This window comes from Pleurodeles waltl, chromosome 3_1 (assembly GCF_031143425.1).
Source record: "Pleurodeles waltl isolate 20211129_DDA chromosome 3_1, aPleWal1.hap1.20221129, whole genome shotgun sequence".
Lineage (NCBI taxonomy): Eukaryota > Metazoa > Chordata > Amphibia > Caudata > Salamandridae > Pleurodeles > Pleurodeles waltl.
Window position 1 is genome coordinate 746,460,940 of NC_090440.1, and position 16,848 is coordinate 746,477,787.

At 43.9% G+C, this 16,848-nt stretch overlaps 1 protein-coding gene across 1 annotated transcript in view; it reads left to right on the top strand.

Moving 5' to 3' along the window:
* TCP11L1 (t-complex 11 like 1) overlaps window positions 1-16,848 on the top strand; it is a 279,925-nt gene that overhangs the window by 61,214 nt on the left and 201,863 nt on the right. The window contains exon 3 of the mRNA XM_069223521.1: window positions 1,961-2,093. Within this exon, the coding sequence (XP_069079622.1) occupies window positions 1,961-2,093 (133 nt within the window). The remainder of the gene's footprint in view (window positions 1-1,960; window positions 2,094-16,848) is intronic.

Genomic DNA, 16,848 nt, shown 5'->3' on the forward strand with positions numbered 1-16,848 from the left:
AATTATTTTTACACACGTTGTAAAAACACCATACCAACGTTCTTTGTTTTTTACTGTACAAAAAAAGAGTAAACCTTGATAACCACTAAGTTTTTACAATTTTGTTTACAATACTGAAAAACACTGAAAAAAACCTCTGAGTTTCGCAACAAAATGAACTGAAAACAGGAAAGCCTAAAAATAACATGAAAAGAACTGATACATTCAGTTTTTAAATTATTTTGGGAAAATGATCACAGCTCACTAAGTGGATAGAACTGACTGCTGAATTGCCCCAATAGAGGTAATAGGGCTGTTAGCTCGGCCTATTTTCTAAGTAGCGTTGTATCAATATCACAGAAGACTTTAAATTGTAATCCGCGTGTGTTAATCCTCTCAAACAGGTTAGCAAATTACAAACACTCCGAAAATTGACTTGACTCAAAAATACACCTGCTTTATTCCTTTTTATTATTTTGTTATCCTAAGGCCGGGTCTTATTAGTTTTAACCTGTATTTGTGGTTGATGGTGAACGTTTTATGTCCTGACCATCCAACAAAATAAGTAAGGCATCTTGAGTGTGACGTCCTACACTAAAATTTATCATTTTCAGATTGAGTGTTCATACTTTGCAAATAAAGTGAGGGAAAATCAGCTAATCATGTAAACTGGCATGATTTAAACTTGGTGTACATCAGCCCAACTGCCATTAAAATTGAGGAGTGGGTGTTTGAACTTTTGGTGTTGTACAAAATGAATGAGTTTAAATGGAAATCAACTTTTTCCAAGCAATCCCTTTATGCCACAAAGCCTTTACCGCACATGCCTTTACCATGAAGGTACACTTTTATTCCTTTACCATACCACGTACCACCTTTACCACACATGGTAAGTATTGGTAAGGTATTTTTATATATATATATATATATATATATATATATATATATAACAATATATATATACATATTTTACCATAGAAAAATAGCTGATCTGTGCTTCCAACGAGGTTGTGAGCATTTAAATTTGTTAATCGGGGAGACTGAATTAAATATCTTCTGAACATTGTCAGTCAGCAGAATGGCAATATTCTAGCAGTGCCTTCTACCTTTCAACATTAACTGTGGGTGGATGTACAGTGGACACCAAAGGACTCTGGTCAGATGGTTCTTCAAATCGTAGTAAATAGGGAGTCTGGGTACAGTGTCTTCCGTTCCACCCACTGTTAGCTTCTACCAACATCCTTTCCTCTCCTTTAATATTCTAGGTGATATTGATGGTGAAGCTATGAAGTTCAGAAATGGTGCTGCTACTGCTCTCAACACTTTTCTTAATAAAGTGGTTTTGGTTGTCTTGTATCTCTCTGGATCAGATGTTAAAATGGGCCAATCATCCTGTGGGAAAAAATTAAATATGATAATGATTTCCAATTTTATTTGTTCTGAGTGTCAAAGTGTGATGGAATCCAGGTCTTAAAGAGGCAGGAAGTGTTATGGTGCATTTGTGGCAGTCTCATATAAGTCTGAATAGAGAGAGGTTCAAGGCCATCATTTCCGTATAAATGGGAGGCAAACTCTTGTTTTTTCTGGTTGCAGAGTGAATTTGAATAAATATGCTCCACAAATGGATTGGATTTCACCATTGGGAGTTTTTCATTTACTTTTTTAAAACTTATTTACTGGCTGCTCCAGTGATTCGTATTTTAGAGTAAGCTCACTCTTGGTCAGAGGGAGAAAGAGCTTTTTTTTAATGAGAGCGTTTTGTTATGAAAATATTGGCACCGTTTCAGCTCACTAACAGCAGTGTCATGGATTCAACGAATCTGAAACGTTTTTTGACAGCCATTTGTGTGTTACACTTGTTTTCCATTGGAAAAACATTGGCCTCACTAATTCTGGGATATTATCCTTTATTTCAATCTACTAGTATTTGTAGCACTCAGTAATGAACTTATTTTGTTGCCAATTATGTTTACCTGTACAGCAAGTCCCCCTCGACTTGTGTCTTTGGAGGAACTCATGGAAACAACAAAAGGGGTCACCAAAATGGCGTTAGCCCATGAGATTGTGGTAAATGGAGACTTCAAGATTAAGCAGCCTCAACTTCCAGAAGGGAGGTAAGGTATATTTTATTTCAGGACAATCTCAGTAGAACAAATTCAGTGATTACGGATCCCTCTTCTCATGGAATAAATGTGTCATATTTAACGAGGATGGGGAAATATTTATTTCACCTTGGTACAATCAGTTGTTGTGTTGAATGTTTTACAGAGGGTGTTTTTTGTTAAAAATAATCTTAACTCTGAGTAAATATTGTGCTAAAATATAATATTAAATATATTATTAGTAATTTCGGTGAGTGAGGTACACACATTTTACATCCACACTAGAATTCAATGTTCTATATAACCCATTTTAGTAAAAGTTATTGCGTTTGTCTATCTGTGTTCATTCTACCATAAGAACTGGAGTTCTCAAATGTGTGCATACTTACTGGTTGCAGTCAAAGAGAAGTATCGTTGGGGACTTCTAGAAATGTGAGCATCACAGGCAGCTATTGTGTGCCTTTTTTGTAGATCCTTGTCAGTGCTTGACAATATCCATTTTGATGTGTCACAGCCTCTTGTACTGTTGCGTTTCAGTTGAATAACCAAGCTAAATTTAGCAGTCAGCACCTACTACAGGAGAGAGGAGCGGTATGATAAAGTAGTTACACTCCACAAACGAAATGTCCAGTCAGAACTTTCACTTTCGGAAAGAATAGGTCTTGATTTAATGGTAGCTGACGTAGGGCAGTTACATTTAAGAACACCCTAAGTATCACAGAAGATCCTAACACCTTCTTTGATGGTGAGGCAACTCCTAACAGGCTTGGAGCACTTGCACTGAGTAACATTGGGTTCTATGTACAGGGTTATCATTTTTGCTCCAGATCAATAGCCCTCGGTTATTGAACGGTGTGTGGTCATATGTGATGGTGGGTAGGTATGCATATTAAAGTGGATGTATGATGGGTGTGTTATGTGTTGGCATATGATGGATTTATGATGTTGGTGTTGGCATATGATGGTGTTTTTGTTGGTTTATGATGTTGCTTATGTAGACATATGAAGGTGTGTGCATTTGCACATTGTGGTTAGTGTGTCAGCGTATTAGCATATGAGTACTTGTATGGATGTATGATGGTGGATGTTGTTGGTGAGATGGTTGATGTCGTTGGCGTAGGATGATGGATTCTTTGGCCTAGGAGGTTGGTTGTATGGGTCTGCTGTGGCGGATTTGTCGTGTATGATGCTGGTTGCAGGTATGTATGTTGTAGAAGTAGCATGGTGGGTCAGTTGGCGTAAGATGATGGCATTGTTGGCTTGTGATGTTGGTTGTATGGATATATGGTGGTGGGCGTGTTGGCATCTAATTGGGCTTTTGTAGATTTATGATGATGTATGTGAACCTTTAATGTTGCTTGTGTCAGCTGTGGCTCTCCTAGTGTATGACAGTCTGTACGTAATGCATTTGCTGGCATATAACAGTAAATTTGCTGGAGAATGATTGTGTTGGCAAATGATGTGGGTAAATTGTTTGGTGTATGGCATTGCTTGTTTTACATGTATGCGGTGGGTATATTAGCCTATAATGGAGGTTGTGTGGCTATATGGTTAAGTGAGTAGAAGTATGATATTGTTGAGTGGACCTGTGATGGTGGATGCCTTGGCATATAAAAATATATGTGGTGGTGTATAACAGGTGTGTTGGACTGTGATGGTGGATGTGTTGACGCATGGCGTGGGTTTTGTGGATGAGTAGTGATTGGTTTGTTGCCTATGGTGATGTTTGCGTGGATGTTTGGAGGTGGCTGTATCAGCATATGGATGTATAAGGGGGTAAGTGAATGTATCAAACTGGTTGTGTGGGTATATGATCATGGGTGCATTGTCGTATCACGTTTTTTGTTTGGGTGTACGATACATGGGTGCCTTTGAGCATGATTTTGAGTTAGTAGACATGTCTTCTTGCACTTTCTCTGTATGCTGCCATGCGTCTGCAGACCCTTTTATAAAGCCTCTGAACATTCTGCAGCACCTCAATATGCCCCAGCACTCTGTGCAGCCTTTATGTGTACTACTCTGCCTCACCTGTGCACCTCCTCTGTATTATACCACATACCCTGCAGTCCTTCTGTGTGCCCCACTCTCTGCAGACCCTCGGTGCGCCTTACCCCACTGCAACCTCTGTGTGCTGACCTGCACAGCCCTATGGTGCCCCTCTGCGTAGCCCCCTTCAGCTTCTTTGTGTATCTCCCTCCCTCATCAATGTAGCTCTTCTCACAGCTGTTCTTTGTGCCCCTGTGGCCCCTCTGTGTATTCTCCTCTCTCTATGTTCCCCTCAAACCCTGTCACCACTATGTGCCACTCTTCACTGTCCCTGCTTCCCCCTTCAGGCCCTGTATTCCACACTATCCTGCAGGCTTAGTGTGTGTCCCTCTGCTCTCACGTAGCCCTTCGTGTGAGCCCCATCAGTTCACCTCTTGTGTACGCCTTACGTCCCCTCTGGAGCCCTTCTGTGTGCAACATTGATAAAGCCAATAAGTCTTGTTTGTAACTTACAAAGCATTCCAGACTGATTGGCTTTACCAATTTTATTTAATGTATGCCCTATGTTCGTAAACATTGGGAGTGATTCTTTTTTTAATTAATTGAGCCCAAACAGCCCACCACACCCCAGGCTGAATTTACACAAAATGCTTCTGGGGATTGGAAAAGTAGGTTTACTGTAATCTTCATTGGATGGGTGGTTTTAGAGTCCTCAACCATTCACCTTGCTTGAGAATGAAGGGTAGTTCTTTGGTTTGATTTATAATGCCTACATCTATGTTACCCAGTTGCAAGGGTAATTGATGACACTATGCCCCTTTCCCTCGCCCAATAGTGAAAACTGTCTCTTCTGTTTCGTTATTAAATGACAATGACATAGTTTGTGATTTCTCAGATCTGGAGGAAACACTAGTTGTCTCTTCTGATAAGGGGTCAAAGGATCCGAAAACATTAAAACAGAGTTCAATAGCAGAGTGCTTCTCTTGCACTCTATCCGTAACACAGTTCCGTAATACAGGCCAGGAACCAATTTATCAGTGAGTCATTTTCCACAGTAAGGAACAATGAAAATTCAGAAGAGCCAGTCATAACCCACTTATTCCTCTTGAAAGTACAATAGTAACTATGGCCCAGATTAACTAGGGGCATGGCTTGAAGAGCTAACATGGCGGATTAGCGGAGCTCCGCTATGTGCCCCGTCTATCCTGCTTAAGTCAGCTGCAGTGCGGAGAGAGGGGGCCCGGCAGAGACGCGGCGGGGGACCTGGGGAGTGCGACATTTAACATTAGCAAGCCTCCCTGCCAGGACACAGGGGCGGCCGAGCGATCCAGCAGCGGCGGTGCGGTCTCCAGGACAAAATGGCGCGCGGAGGAGCGGATCGCGCAGCAGAGGGCCTGCGACGGCCCTGAGATCGTACGGGCGAGAGGAGCGGTGTGGAGAGCGCCGGGGACCTGCGGAGTTTGCGGCTGGGCCGCGAGGGCTGAATGAAGCGTGCTCTACGTGGCCCCCTACGGGTGAGGTGAGCAGCGCCCGCCTGGGGTGTGAGCCGGGGTCAATCAGGGTGCCCTGGAACAGGGCTGCTGCTGTGAGGACCAAATGCGGGGACCCCTTATTGGCGTGGGGGTCCCCAGAGACTGCATTGGCTGCAAATGGGGTGGATGCAGTCATAACTAGATCTGCCGCGACAGCACACTGAAGACGGGGCTGTGGTGTGAGCCTTGTGCGTGCAAAGGTTGAGTTGCTGAGATTGGCTGCAGCGGATGCTGCTTGGGCCCGTGCCTACACTGAAGCGCTATTGCCTGGATGAGGGGAGCTAGTGCTGAGTGTGAGATGAGGCAGTAGAACAGACCAGACATTATCCCCTACTAATACTGCTCCCAAACTACAGAATGCCCTATAGCAGCAGATATACGGCGCCGGAGGAGCTTGATAATGCGAAGTAGCCTCAGCTACTTTTCCCACAGATGTTATGCTCCCGTCACGTGGGCTTTGACCTGACCCTTGTGCGGCTGGCATTTCGTTAGGGGGTGCTCAAAACGGGAGGCAAACGCAAGCCGTAACAAATAGGTCCCGTTACCTCGTGGATGACTTCAGGCTACCAGCCATGGGCCAGCAGCGAACTGGGGGCTGCCACCTGTGCCTTTATCGTAGGGGATCCCCGCTGCGGTCGACGGCAACCATGGATTCTGCAGAACGACCCCCGCAGTAGAGGACAAATTAGATGCTGTACTGCTGGCCATTGATAACACGCGGACCTCTTTAGAGTCTAAAATTGACACAGTCTCCTCTGATCTAAGTCTCCTGCTTGCGAACCATAGAAAAATTGGCAGATAGACTGACGTTGATGGATCGAGATGCCCAGATGTTACAGCAAAAAAACACATAGCCTGGAAACCTCGCTGAAGGCGCTTACAGACAGAGTGCGAGTACTGGAGCAGCATGCAGAGGATGCAGACGGCAGATCCTGCAGGAATAATGTCCGACTGGTGGGTCTGCCTGAGGGAGCTGAGGGACATGACCCTATGGAGAGCTGGCTGCAAACTGCACTTCTGTCAGATGCACTCTCTTGCTTTTTTTTATCGAGCAAGCACACGGTGCCGACCAAGGGCCCTCCGGTGGGCGCTAATCCGAGACCGCTGGTGATCAGATTTCTCCACTACCAAGATAGAGACGTAGTATTAAAGGAGACCCGTTCAATGATGGAGGTGCGGATGGGGAGCGCCAAAGTGATCTTCTTCCGCGACTACACAGTGGCTATGCAGAAGCAATGTAATAACTTCCTGGTAGTGAAGCGGTGCCTCCGTGAGATGGGTTACACTTATTCTCTCCTCTTCCCAGCTAAGCTCCGCGTAGTGACTGCTGACACCATGCACTTTTCTGTTACCCCTGAGGAGGCATGGCACTGGCTTGAGAGTTCCGATGGTGGTACCAAATCTTTGCTAAGATTGGAGCTGCCTAGAGGCGGTGCCACACAAAGGCATCACAGGGGACGGCTCAGGATGAGAGCGCGTGAATGGGGGAACCTATCTGCAGTCCCGATCTGGAACAAAGAATACAGGAACGGCGTAGTGCACTGCAACAGGCAGCCGCACTTTTGAATGCAGAGCTGTGCACTAGCCCGCAAGCACAGGGCTCCCACTCCTGAGATGGAGAAAGTTCTGCTGCTACGTGGTCCTCCATGCAGAGCTCGCATAATCCACCAGATGTCAGCCCGCAGATGTCAGACAGTCTCCTTTGAGCTCAACTGCCCGCCAGCCTATAGCTTGTCTCTCCCTATGAGCACAATTGTCATTAATGTATAATACTTCTTCTGTAGCCAAACGCACTGTACCATTTACAAGGTGGCATATGTTTAACTCCACATGCTACTGAGTTTGATAGGCCCTCAGTTGGTTGTCCCTACCTTGAGGATATCTTTATATTGATTTAGTTGTTATCAACTGGTTTGGGCGGACACAGGTTCTGGTGTACTGCACTTTTGGTATTTATTATGACATGGTTTCAATATGTTGATTGTTGTTGTTGTTTGCTCATATCCCAGTTCAGCGCTCGGCGATTCATGAAGGCACTCGCACCACACATTGTTCAGCCCTTTTGCACATCACATGGCCACAGTCAGATGTGTGGCAACTATGTTCAGCACCATTGTTTATTAGTAATATGAAAGATGGCGTGCATAAATGTGGTTACATGGAATATATGTGGAATGCACACTCCTGCGCACAGATGCGCAGTCTACTCATATTTGAAGCGACATGCTGCCCATATCTCACTGTTGCAGGAATCACATCTAACGAGTTCACAAGCAGACACACTTAGAAGAAAATGGCGCGGCTAAGTGTACTCCACAAACTACTCATCTTATGCGCGGGGAGTGCTGATAAGGATCCGTCCGGGGGTTCCATTCCATCTGTTAGAACAGGTTGCGGACACAGATGGGCGTTTTGTGTTCGTCCACAGCCGACTAAGTGGCTGTCAAGTTCTCCTTGGCAACGTAAACACTCCCAATGTAGATCAGGCTACTTTTCTAAATAAACTCAGTTGACTGCTGACGCGCTGGGGTGACATACCGGGGGCTGATTGAGGGAGATTTCAGTTGCGTGTTAGATACGTACCTGGACAGATCCTTCCCGCCATTAGCACGTACCACTGCCATATGCAATGCCCACTCTCTATTAACCTGGCTGCACCACTGGCAGTTGACGGACCTTTGACGATATTACAATGCGGAGGCCAGAGTGTAATCCTACTCGGCACCGCATGATCTGCATGTGCGGCTCGATAGGTTACTCTGCACGGCCGCTCTGCTTCAGGTCGTTGTGGGGACGGATTATTTGGGCCGTACTCATTCGGATCACAATCCTCAATACCTTCAGCTCGACTGGGGTAGGTCTACGCAATCCCCTGTTCCTACGTGGAGAATGCAGCCAACTGTGTTGGAGGACTCTGCATTCTGTGAGTCGACAGGCCAACAGATCATTAATTATTTTGGGTTAAATGCTGACACTGCATCCTCCCGTTCAATAGAATGGGACACGTTTAAGGATGCATTGAGGGGTCACCACTGTATAGGGTTCGGTATTGGAGCACGTAGGCAGCTGGACCGGGAGGTGTCCGAGATAGAGAGACAGCTGTTGCGACACGAATCGGAAGTCGTGGAGAACTCCAGTGTCCTTTCCCGATTGATAGGCGTGTGGAAAACCCATGCAAAGCTCCATGAGCGATTGCGATGCCTCAATTACACTGCACACTTTGTTAATGTACATGCGCGGGCGGATAGAGCCGGCGCTCTACTTGCCCGCTTAATAAGACAGGATACCACCCCTAGATCGGTGCTATCTATTCTGACGTCTGGTGATTTATTATACACGGAGGACTTGATACATGAGGCATTTCATACTCATTATGAATCTCTATATGCCTCTATCTCCTCTACTCCCCTACAGGTTGTGGAGCGGTTTCTTGCAGGAGTTTCTGTACCCCGGATTACGGATGAGCAGTGTCTGTAATTAGATGATCCTTTATTGTTGTCTGAGATACGGGAGGCCATATAGTCACTTGCAAATGGCAAGGTGCCTGGCCCGGATGGGTTGCCGGCTGAATTTTATAAGGCCTACACAGCCCAGCTGGCCCTTCGGCTGCTCGTTCTATACGAACAGTCCTTGACACTAGTGTGTTTGCCTAATTATGAGAGGAAATGTTAGTCTCCCTTCTTAAGCCGCATAAGGACCCCACTGATCTACACTCCTGTAGGCCATTGGTGCTTTTAAACACAGATTATAAAATATTAGCTATGGTGATTGCAACACGTCTAGCCCCACTGGTGCCCTCTTTGATACATGAGGACCAGAATAGTTTTGTGTCAGGTCGCGCAAAGTCTCTAAATCTATGTAGATTCTATTGTGTACTACGGTTTGCTCCCCGACATTGGCCACGGGCAGGTTGCTTGGTGATTGACCTGGAAAAGGCGTTTGACTCGTTGGAGTGGCCTTACCTTTTTGCAGTTCTGTCGAAATACGGATTTGGCCCTCGCTTTATACAATTGGTGAGGCTGATGTACACGTATCCAATGGCCCATAGCAGAATGGGACGCTTGGTGTCGTCCCCCATACGAGTCAGGAGAGGCACAAGGCAGGGACGTCCTCTGTCCCCTCTCCTTTTTTGCTCTTGTAGTGGAGCAGTTGGCAGCTGCACTCCGCGAGGTGGGACGCAATTGGGGGATACCACTGGGTGATGGGACACATATGGTCTCCCGTACGCAGATGAGCTTTTGGTGTATATTAGAGACCTGGCGAATTTTCCTAGTGACATCATGCCTCTGCTCAACGAGCATGCAAGGGTTTCTGGACTGCAAGTTAATTCGATCAAGTACTGTATTTTCCCGTTGTCACCTCTGACTTTTTCTAAGCCAAGCCTCTATACCCACGGATATTGCGTGGCAGCCTGCCACATTTAGGTACTTAGGGATACAGGTATACCATGCAGAATCGGATATATTTGATGGGAAATTAACATGTACCAGGTCCAACTTGCGTCGTCAGATGGCATTCTTGAAGACATTGCCATTGACAGTCATGGGTAGGTGGCCCTTGTTAAAATGATAGTGCTACCTCGACTATTATATTACTTCGTCAACCTACCTATCTATATTCCAGCCTCCTATTTCCAGACAATAGAACGAGAAGTGCGTAGATTGATTTGGAAAAACGTCCCGCTGCAGAGTGCCCCTCTCTAATCTTTATCGCCCATTGAAACAGGATGGCTTAGCGCTGCCAAATCTAGAACATTACTATATAGCTGTGCAGTTGCAATGGGTGGTCCGTTGGCTCTCATCGAAGCAGTTGGCGGACACGGCCACGGATCTTCTTGCCTGGCTACGCTTATTTCATCCTTGTGCTAAATCCGCAGCGCCAACCCCTATATTACTGAATCTAGCATATTGTTGTTTCCGGAGATGCTGTTACCTCACCAGAGACAACGTGACCTATGTGCCAGCCATACCGTTGTTGGGAACACCACGTGGCACATGTGACACGTCGGCTACGGAACTAGCAGCTTGGCATGCGGTAGGAATATACACACTAGGAGACTTATACACTGATGGCAACCTCAACACTCACGGCGCATTGATGGAGGCCACCGGACTGCATCTAAGTACCTTTATGTTGTACAACTCCCTTAAACAAACATTGCAAACAAGCATGGGATGACCTCACAGAAGATCCCTATATGCACTACACACTATAGTACCTAAATGCCTTTGGGGAAAGGGGACATTTAATACACTGGATAGCAGACTCTCTACGTCTGCATATGACTGGCCCGCTTGTGTCCCTCCGAAGGAAGTGGGAGGTAGACCGGTGGGAACCTTTCACAGACAGAGAATGGGTGACAATATTAGAGACCCCCACATATGTACCTCGCAATATGCGATTAAGCCTTATTCAATATTATGTCACACAAAGGGGGCATACCTTACCCCGATAAGATCAATAGATATTTTAATTGTGTGGATACGACTTGTCTGCGGTGTCAGTGATTAGGAGCAGGTTTACTACACATGATGTGGTCATGTCCCGCCCTGAGTCACTATTGGACCTCAGTCCATGCACGCTTGATGTATTGTGTTGGTTGACCTTTACTGTTAACATGGGAGGCGTGTGTCCTGGGATTGTTTCCTAGGGGTGAAAAATTGAAAGCAACTTCCCGTTTTTTGGATCTGGGTTTGTTAGTGGCCAGACGCCTTACAAATTGTAGATGGCAATCTTCTGAGCCACCAGCCTATGAAGCATGGATACATTCACTGGCTATCTGGACGAGGGCGTAGTGCACGGCCCTTCAGCGCGAGGAAGCGTTGGGACTGCAAAAATATCCCCTTGCGGCGCAGTGGGAGCTAATATTAACAGACCTGTACACGCCGCTGACACCGGCACTTACTTCACTTTGATTTCCCGGAAATTGGTGATGGAGTATTGGCAGCGTCCACACTCAGTTCAACATGCTACAGAACTGTATCTGTAACTAACACAAATGCACACTGCCTTCAGATGTGGGGATTCTGGGCTGACTGAGGGCTACATGGCATAGATTTGTGGGAGTGATATGCTGAATGTTAATAAACTGTACAACAGTTTTACTGAATTCATAATGTGGGTGCTCAGATTCATGTTGCCAGTGACTTTGTTTCCCCCCCCATGATTGTTGTTACGACTTGTTATTGATAATGAACAGATGGGTCAGATGTATTATTACTATGCAATATGTTGTGTTAACAAAACAAATCAATAAAGAAATATTTTTTTTTTTAAATGAAAATGGCACAGATTAACTATGTCAAATACTGAAAAATATCAGATTCGTACCTTGATATGGAGTCAATAGTTGGAAGAAAAACCACCATGGAATATGAGAGTACACAAAGTATGATAAATAACTCCCAAAACTTATAGCAAATATTTTGCAACCAACTGAACCATCTAGTTTGCATCAGTGCAGCAGGTCACACAAAATAACTAAAGCAAAGGAAAATACTCCACCCGCCTGCCATGTTTTAAGTCCAGCGGGCGCTATCTGGGACACCTGGACCAACATTTCTGAACCCTCCACAAGTCAATCTGCTATACTTACTGAACAAACAACTGTTTTTAAGGACTCAAGAAGTTAAGAAAATTGATTTAAAAAAAAGCTAAACCAGAAACATAAACCAATTCAGAATTAAATGTAATAAACACACTTCCCCATCTTTGAAGGGAGCATTCATCACAAGAATAATTTCAATAAAAAGGATGAAAAATGCTACCACAAGTAGTTACCCCTAATCCTAACTCAGGGAATTATCAATCAACAAACATCAGGGAAGCAGAATTGAATCCACTTCACTGCACACTAAGTCAAACTACAAGTAATGAAACATCATCACCAACTTTAAAAAAATAATTAAAAAAATAATAGGACCCAACAAGTAATGGGTTGCTAAGGGAAAAATCAAAGGGAATCAGTGAAACTATCATTAACTTAAAAATAATTTCTGAAATTCCACCAGGAGCCAACAATAAAGGAGGAAGGGATATGATCAAAACAGCAGACATATTTACCAGGCACATCACAAATATCAATACTAATTACACCAGAGGCCAGTAGTGAAGATGGAAGATGGAAAGGAAATTATTAAAATATCAGACTTTCTTTCTATCAAGCACATCACAAAATGCAATACTAATCATGCCAACTCAGTTGTGTCAACCAAAGCAAGCCCATTGAGGTAGTATTCGAGAATTCCTACAAGAATAATGCAGAGTAATTCCAAAGTCAGTAATCGTTTCTCAGTTATTAGTCAATGTGTACACAGTAGCTCAGACCCAATTTTTTTTACCCAACTGTTGTCTTTGCCTTCAATATCATTATGAAGGCAAACATGATATTCTTAATCTGCATAATATTTTGACATTACTATCTGCATTTGAGGAGTTGAAAGGAGTCACTTCCGAGGACTCATAAGTACATTCAAGTCCAATAGTTTCCCTCAAAAGAAATAACACGCACAACATAGTGGGATAAAAACATTTTAGATTGGGGGAAGCTACTCAAAATTGTACACCAGGAGAAATATCCTTCCATTCTAAGAAGCGTGCGTTTTGACCACAATGCACCTCAATTTCCCCCAGGTTTGCTGCTTAGTAATTTGGAAAATGATGTGGATATTGCCATTGATGTACAAAATGAACTGGATAATCTAAAAATTAAACTATGGAGTCGCAATCCAACTGTAAGAGAAGTTATCATTCTGCCAGAAACAGTACCGGCAGACTTGTAGCTAACATGAAAAAAACACTGAAACAGAGACTGAAACAGAGACTGAAATTACCCGTTAGCATTCCTAATGTATCAATTATTCCTAATGAGCTCTTTTAAATTTAAAAATCTGCTCGTGGAACATAGCGGGTGTTGACAGACCATTTACAGCAAAAGGAGATGATCGGATTAATTTCTTGAACCAGTTGCAAAAAATCTGCTTTCAGAAAACTTGAAAAGACACCATTTTCTTTGTGTCAAATTTCAGTGTGCTCAAAAGCCTAGCGATCAAATCCATCGAGGTAGACAGAGCTGGGGACTTGCAGTTTTATTAAGAAATGATCTTACAAAAGTGAGTATGAAAATCATTCAGAAGACAAAGCATTTTTTAGCTATCTCAATTAATTTTAAACATAAAAATATACTTACTCTGGTGTGTGTATATATAACTATAGTCCACCTTCTTGTGCTGAGGACAAACATCAAAGTCTTCAATTTGCATCAGATTTAGAACCCATAATTGACTCCAGATCAGCAAGCACATTCTACTAACAGGAGATTTTAACATAAGAATAATACTAGGATTTAACCATCTAGTGGTTTAAAATCAGTCAACTCAAAAAATGTATGTGTATTTCAGAATGCACCTTTGTCAAGACTGAGGGTTCTCATGAGATAAGACTAAAATTTACACCTATGTACAATAGTTGTGGCCCCCAAGACTGATCTAAAGCTCCTATTAGACAATTACTATTTTCCACCAATATCAACTTTAGCTTCACATTCTGTCAACTGGGAAGCTTTTAAATTAGTATTTTATTACGACAACATAGATTCCCTTACTAATACAAGAATTCTAGTTACACAATCAACATATTTTCAAATAGAAGGCAAGACTATTTAGACTTAAATTTAGATCCTTTGACAAAGAATGCTTATCTGTGTTTGAGATCATCCCACATCTGCAGTTTGAAGGTTCCTTGTCGAGTCCTGTAGATAAAAACAGACCGCCCCTCTATTCTTTGCTTATGCCCAGTAGTACAGCATTTAAGGATCAGGTATGTAAAACCACTTTTTTGTGAAGCAGGTATAAGAACAATTAAAGAGGCTACGTGGCTATGTTTTTCTGGGGCAACAAATAACCTAATCGGGTGTAAGCCCAAATTGCTTTCACTTGTGGAGTCGTGCCTAAAGGAATAGCTGACATAACTCAGCTGGCCTAAGTCACTTTATTATTTTAATAAACCTTCATGGTTTCTGAATTTCTGTTCACGTGCCTCTTAGATTCTTAGCTAACTCTTATTGATTGCCAGTTGAAATACTGATTTGAATCTTTGTGTTACATACGCTTTTCCTCATCTATTCTTGAGGACACACCGGCCATATCCCTGCATTAGGCACTTATTTCTAACATACCAGAGCATCAGAAATAGCCCCCTCAGCGTCATGTGAATAAAATGTTGGCATGTCTTAAGATTGAGTATATCATCTAGGGTCTGTGGAGCAGTAGTGACAGTTGGATGAGGATGCTGAGCAGTAAGATAATCCTTAAGGAGTAAGATCCTGGTGGGGCATCATTTGTCTACAATTGATCTGACACATTAATCTAAGCAAATAAGATATTTGTTCAAACTGAGAATTTATTGGATTTTGCATTGGTAACATATATTAAAGCAAATGTGCAAAAAAGAGCAGGAGAAAACAGAAGAAAAATGGGAGATTTATATATATTATCCACCAGACAGACTGCCTTGAGTAGGAAAGGAAGGGTTCTCAGGCATGTACTAGAAGAGGTTTTGCAGCTTGAATCCTTTTCTGAATTCACATGCTGTGAATTACTCCGCCATCTAGTGGTTGGGTCCGGAATTGTCTATTTCCCTTTTTTTGTTTTATTTTTCTGGGTGTCGTTGATCACCAGTGGGTGCTAGGTCTGTCTGTCCCCTGTGTTACGTCGGACAGCACCCTTAAATTTTCTATGCGTGGTAGCCATCTTCAGATTATTTTTTTCCACCAATGGGTCTGAAAGCAAAGGGATGAGCTCCGAAGATTTTTGGGAGAACATCAAAAAATCCTGGAGAAAATTTTGAAGAAATCATCAAATCGCCGAACTGAACGACGAAAGAAAATCATCAGAGAGAAGGGGACTCTTCACTCTCACTCCCCGACGGGGGATCCCATCGGAATTGACACATGGCAGGAGAATGAAGAAAGGGGTCATGGAAAACACCCCCACTAAATTCTGCCCAAACTGCCACCATAAGTTTTTGCAGCGTGACCCCCACAACGTTTGCGATGTCTGCCTTCTGAAAGACCACAACAACTGCAAGGCCTGCTCCATGTTCGTACCGTAGACTCTTAGGGTTTGCAGAAAACAGGGAGAAGAACACCACGCACCCATGCCCAACAGCCAGAGACCACAGAGGTTGCTGAATGATCTGGGCCTTCCCAGCGACAGTGAAGATAATGTTGAGGGCGCTGAATCAGCGCATAGAGGATCGGACATAGAAATCCTCGAGGGGGACGTCCAGAAAAGGCATGCTGCGAAAGACATCGAAAAGAGATCCGAAAAGAATGGAGACCAGGATTTCCACGAAGAAACTGCACAAGGCAGCCTCGATGTGTAGGAAAACGATGATTGAAAGCCAGCCGCGAACAAAAGAGGCCCACCTATCCCAGCCCATGAATACCAATGAAGGCAGACTGCCAAAATCAATGAAAACCACAACGGGTTGAGAGGCCCCGAAGGAAACCACAAGACGGGCGGAGGAAGAACTGCTGACGTAGAAGAAAAGAAAATTCTTGATGCTAGATGTCGAAAGGGCGTTAGAGGTGGAAAAGAAAAAATGAAGGCTTGAAGCAGAAATGGCGGCGCTTCTCCAATGCAATTAGTTTGACAACGCACTGAAAGAATACAGAATTCCAAGTAAGCCTTACACAAACCCCGTCATCGAAGAGGAGGAAGCAGTCTTAGAACCCCGGCAACACCAGAACCTCATGAGGAAGAGGCTGAGAAAGAATTCTATGACCCCGAAGTGGAGGAGGCAGCAGGAGGCTTTGAGGACGAGTGGGATGACCTTGACACTGAAAGTCCAGAAGAAGAGGGTGACCACTGTCCCTCGAGACCATCGCCACCTGATGACAGCACGTTTTACAACAGCCTGGTAAAAAGGGCAGTAGGAACGTATGGAGTCCCTCTAGAGAAGGAGAAGGGAGGCTCATGTTTCTTCCTGTAAACTCTTATGCCATCAAGTAAAGGGAATCTATATCTCCCAATGGTACTTAGCATAATAGACCAAGGCAAAAAGGCCTTCAAGGAACCAGCTACAAGAAAGGGCTTTACCCCAGTGTAGAGAAAACATTTATACCATCATCAAAAGACCCCAAGTACATTCAGGGTAACACAGTTGCAGCTTCATCATTGTCACAACTGCCAGAAGAAGAATTAATGCACACACTTCCAAAGGTCCACCTCCAGAAAGAGAAAGCAAGA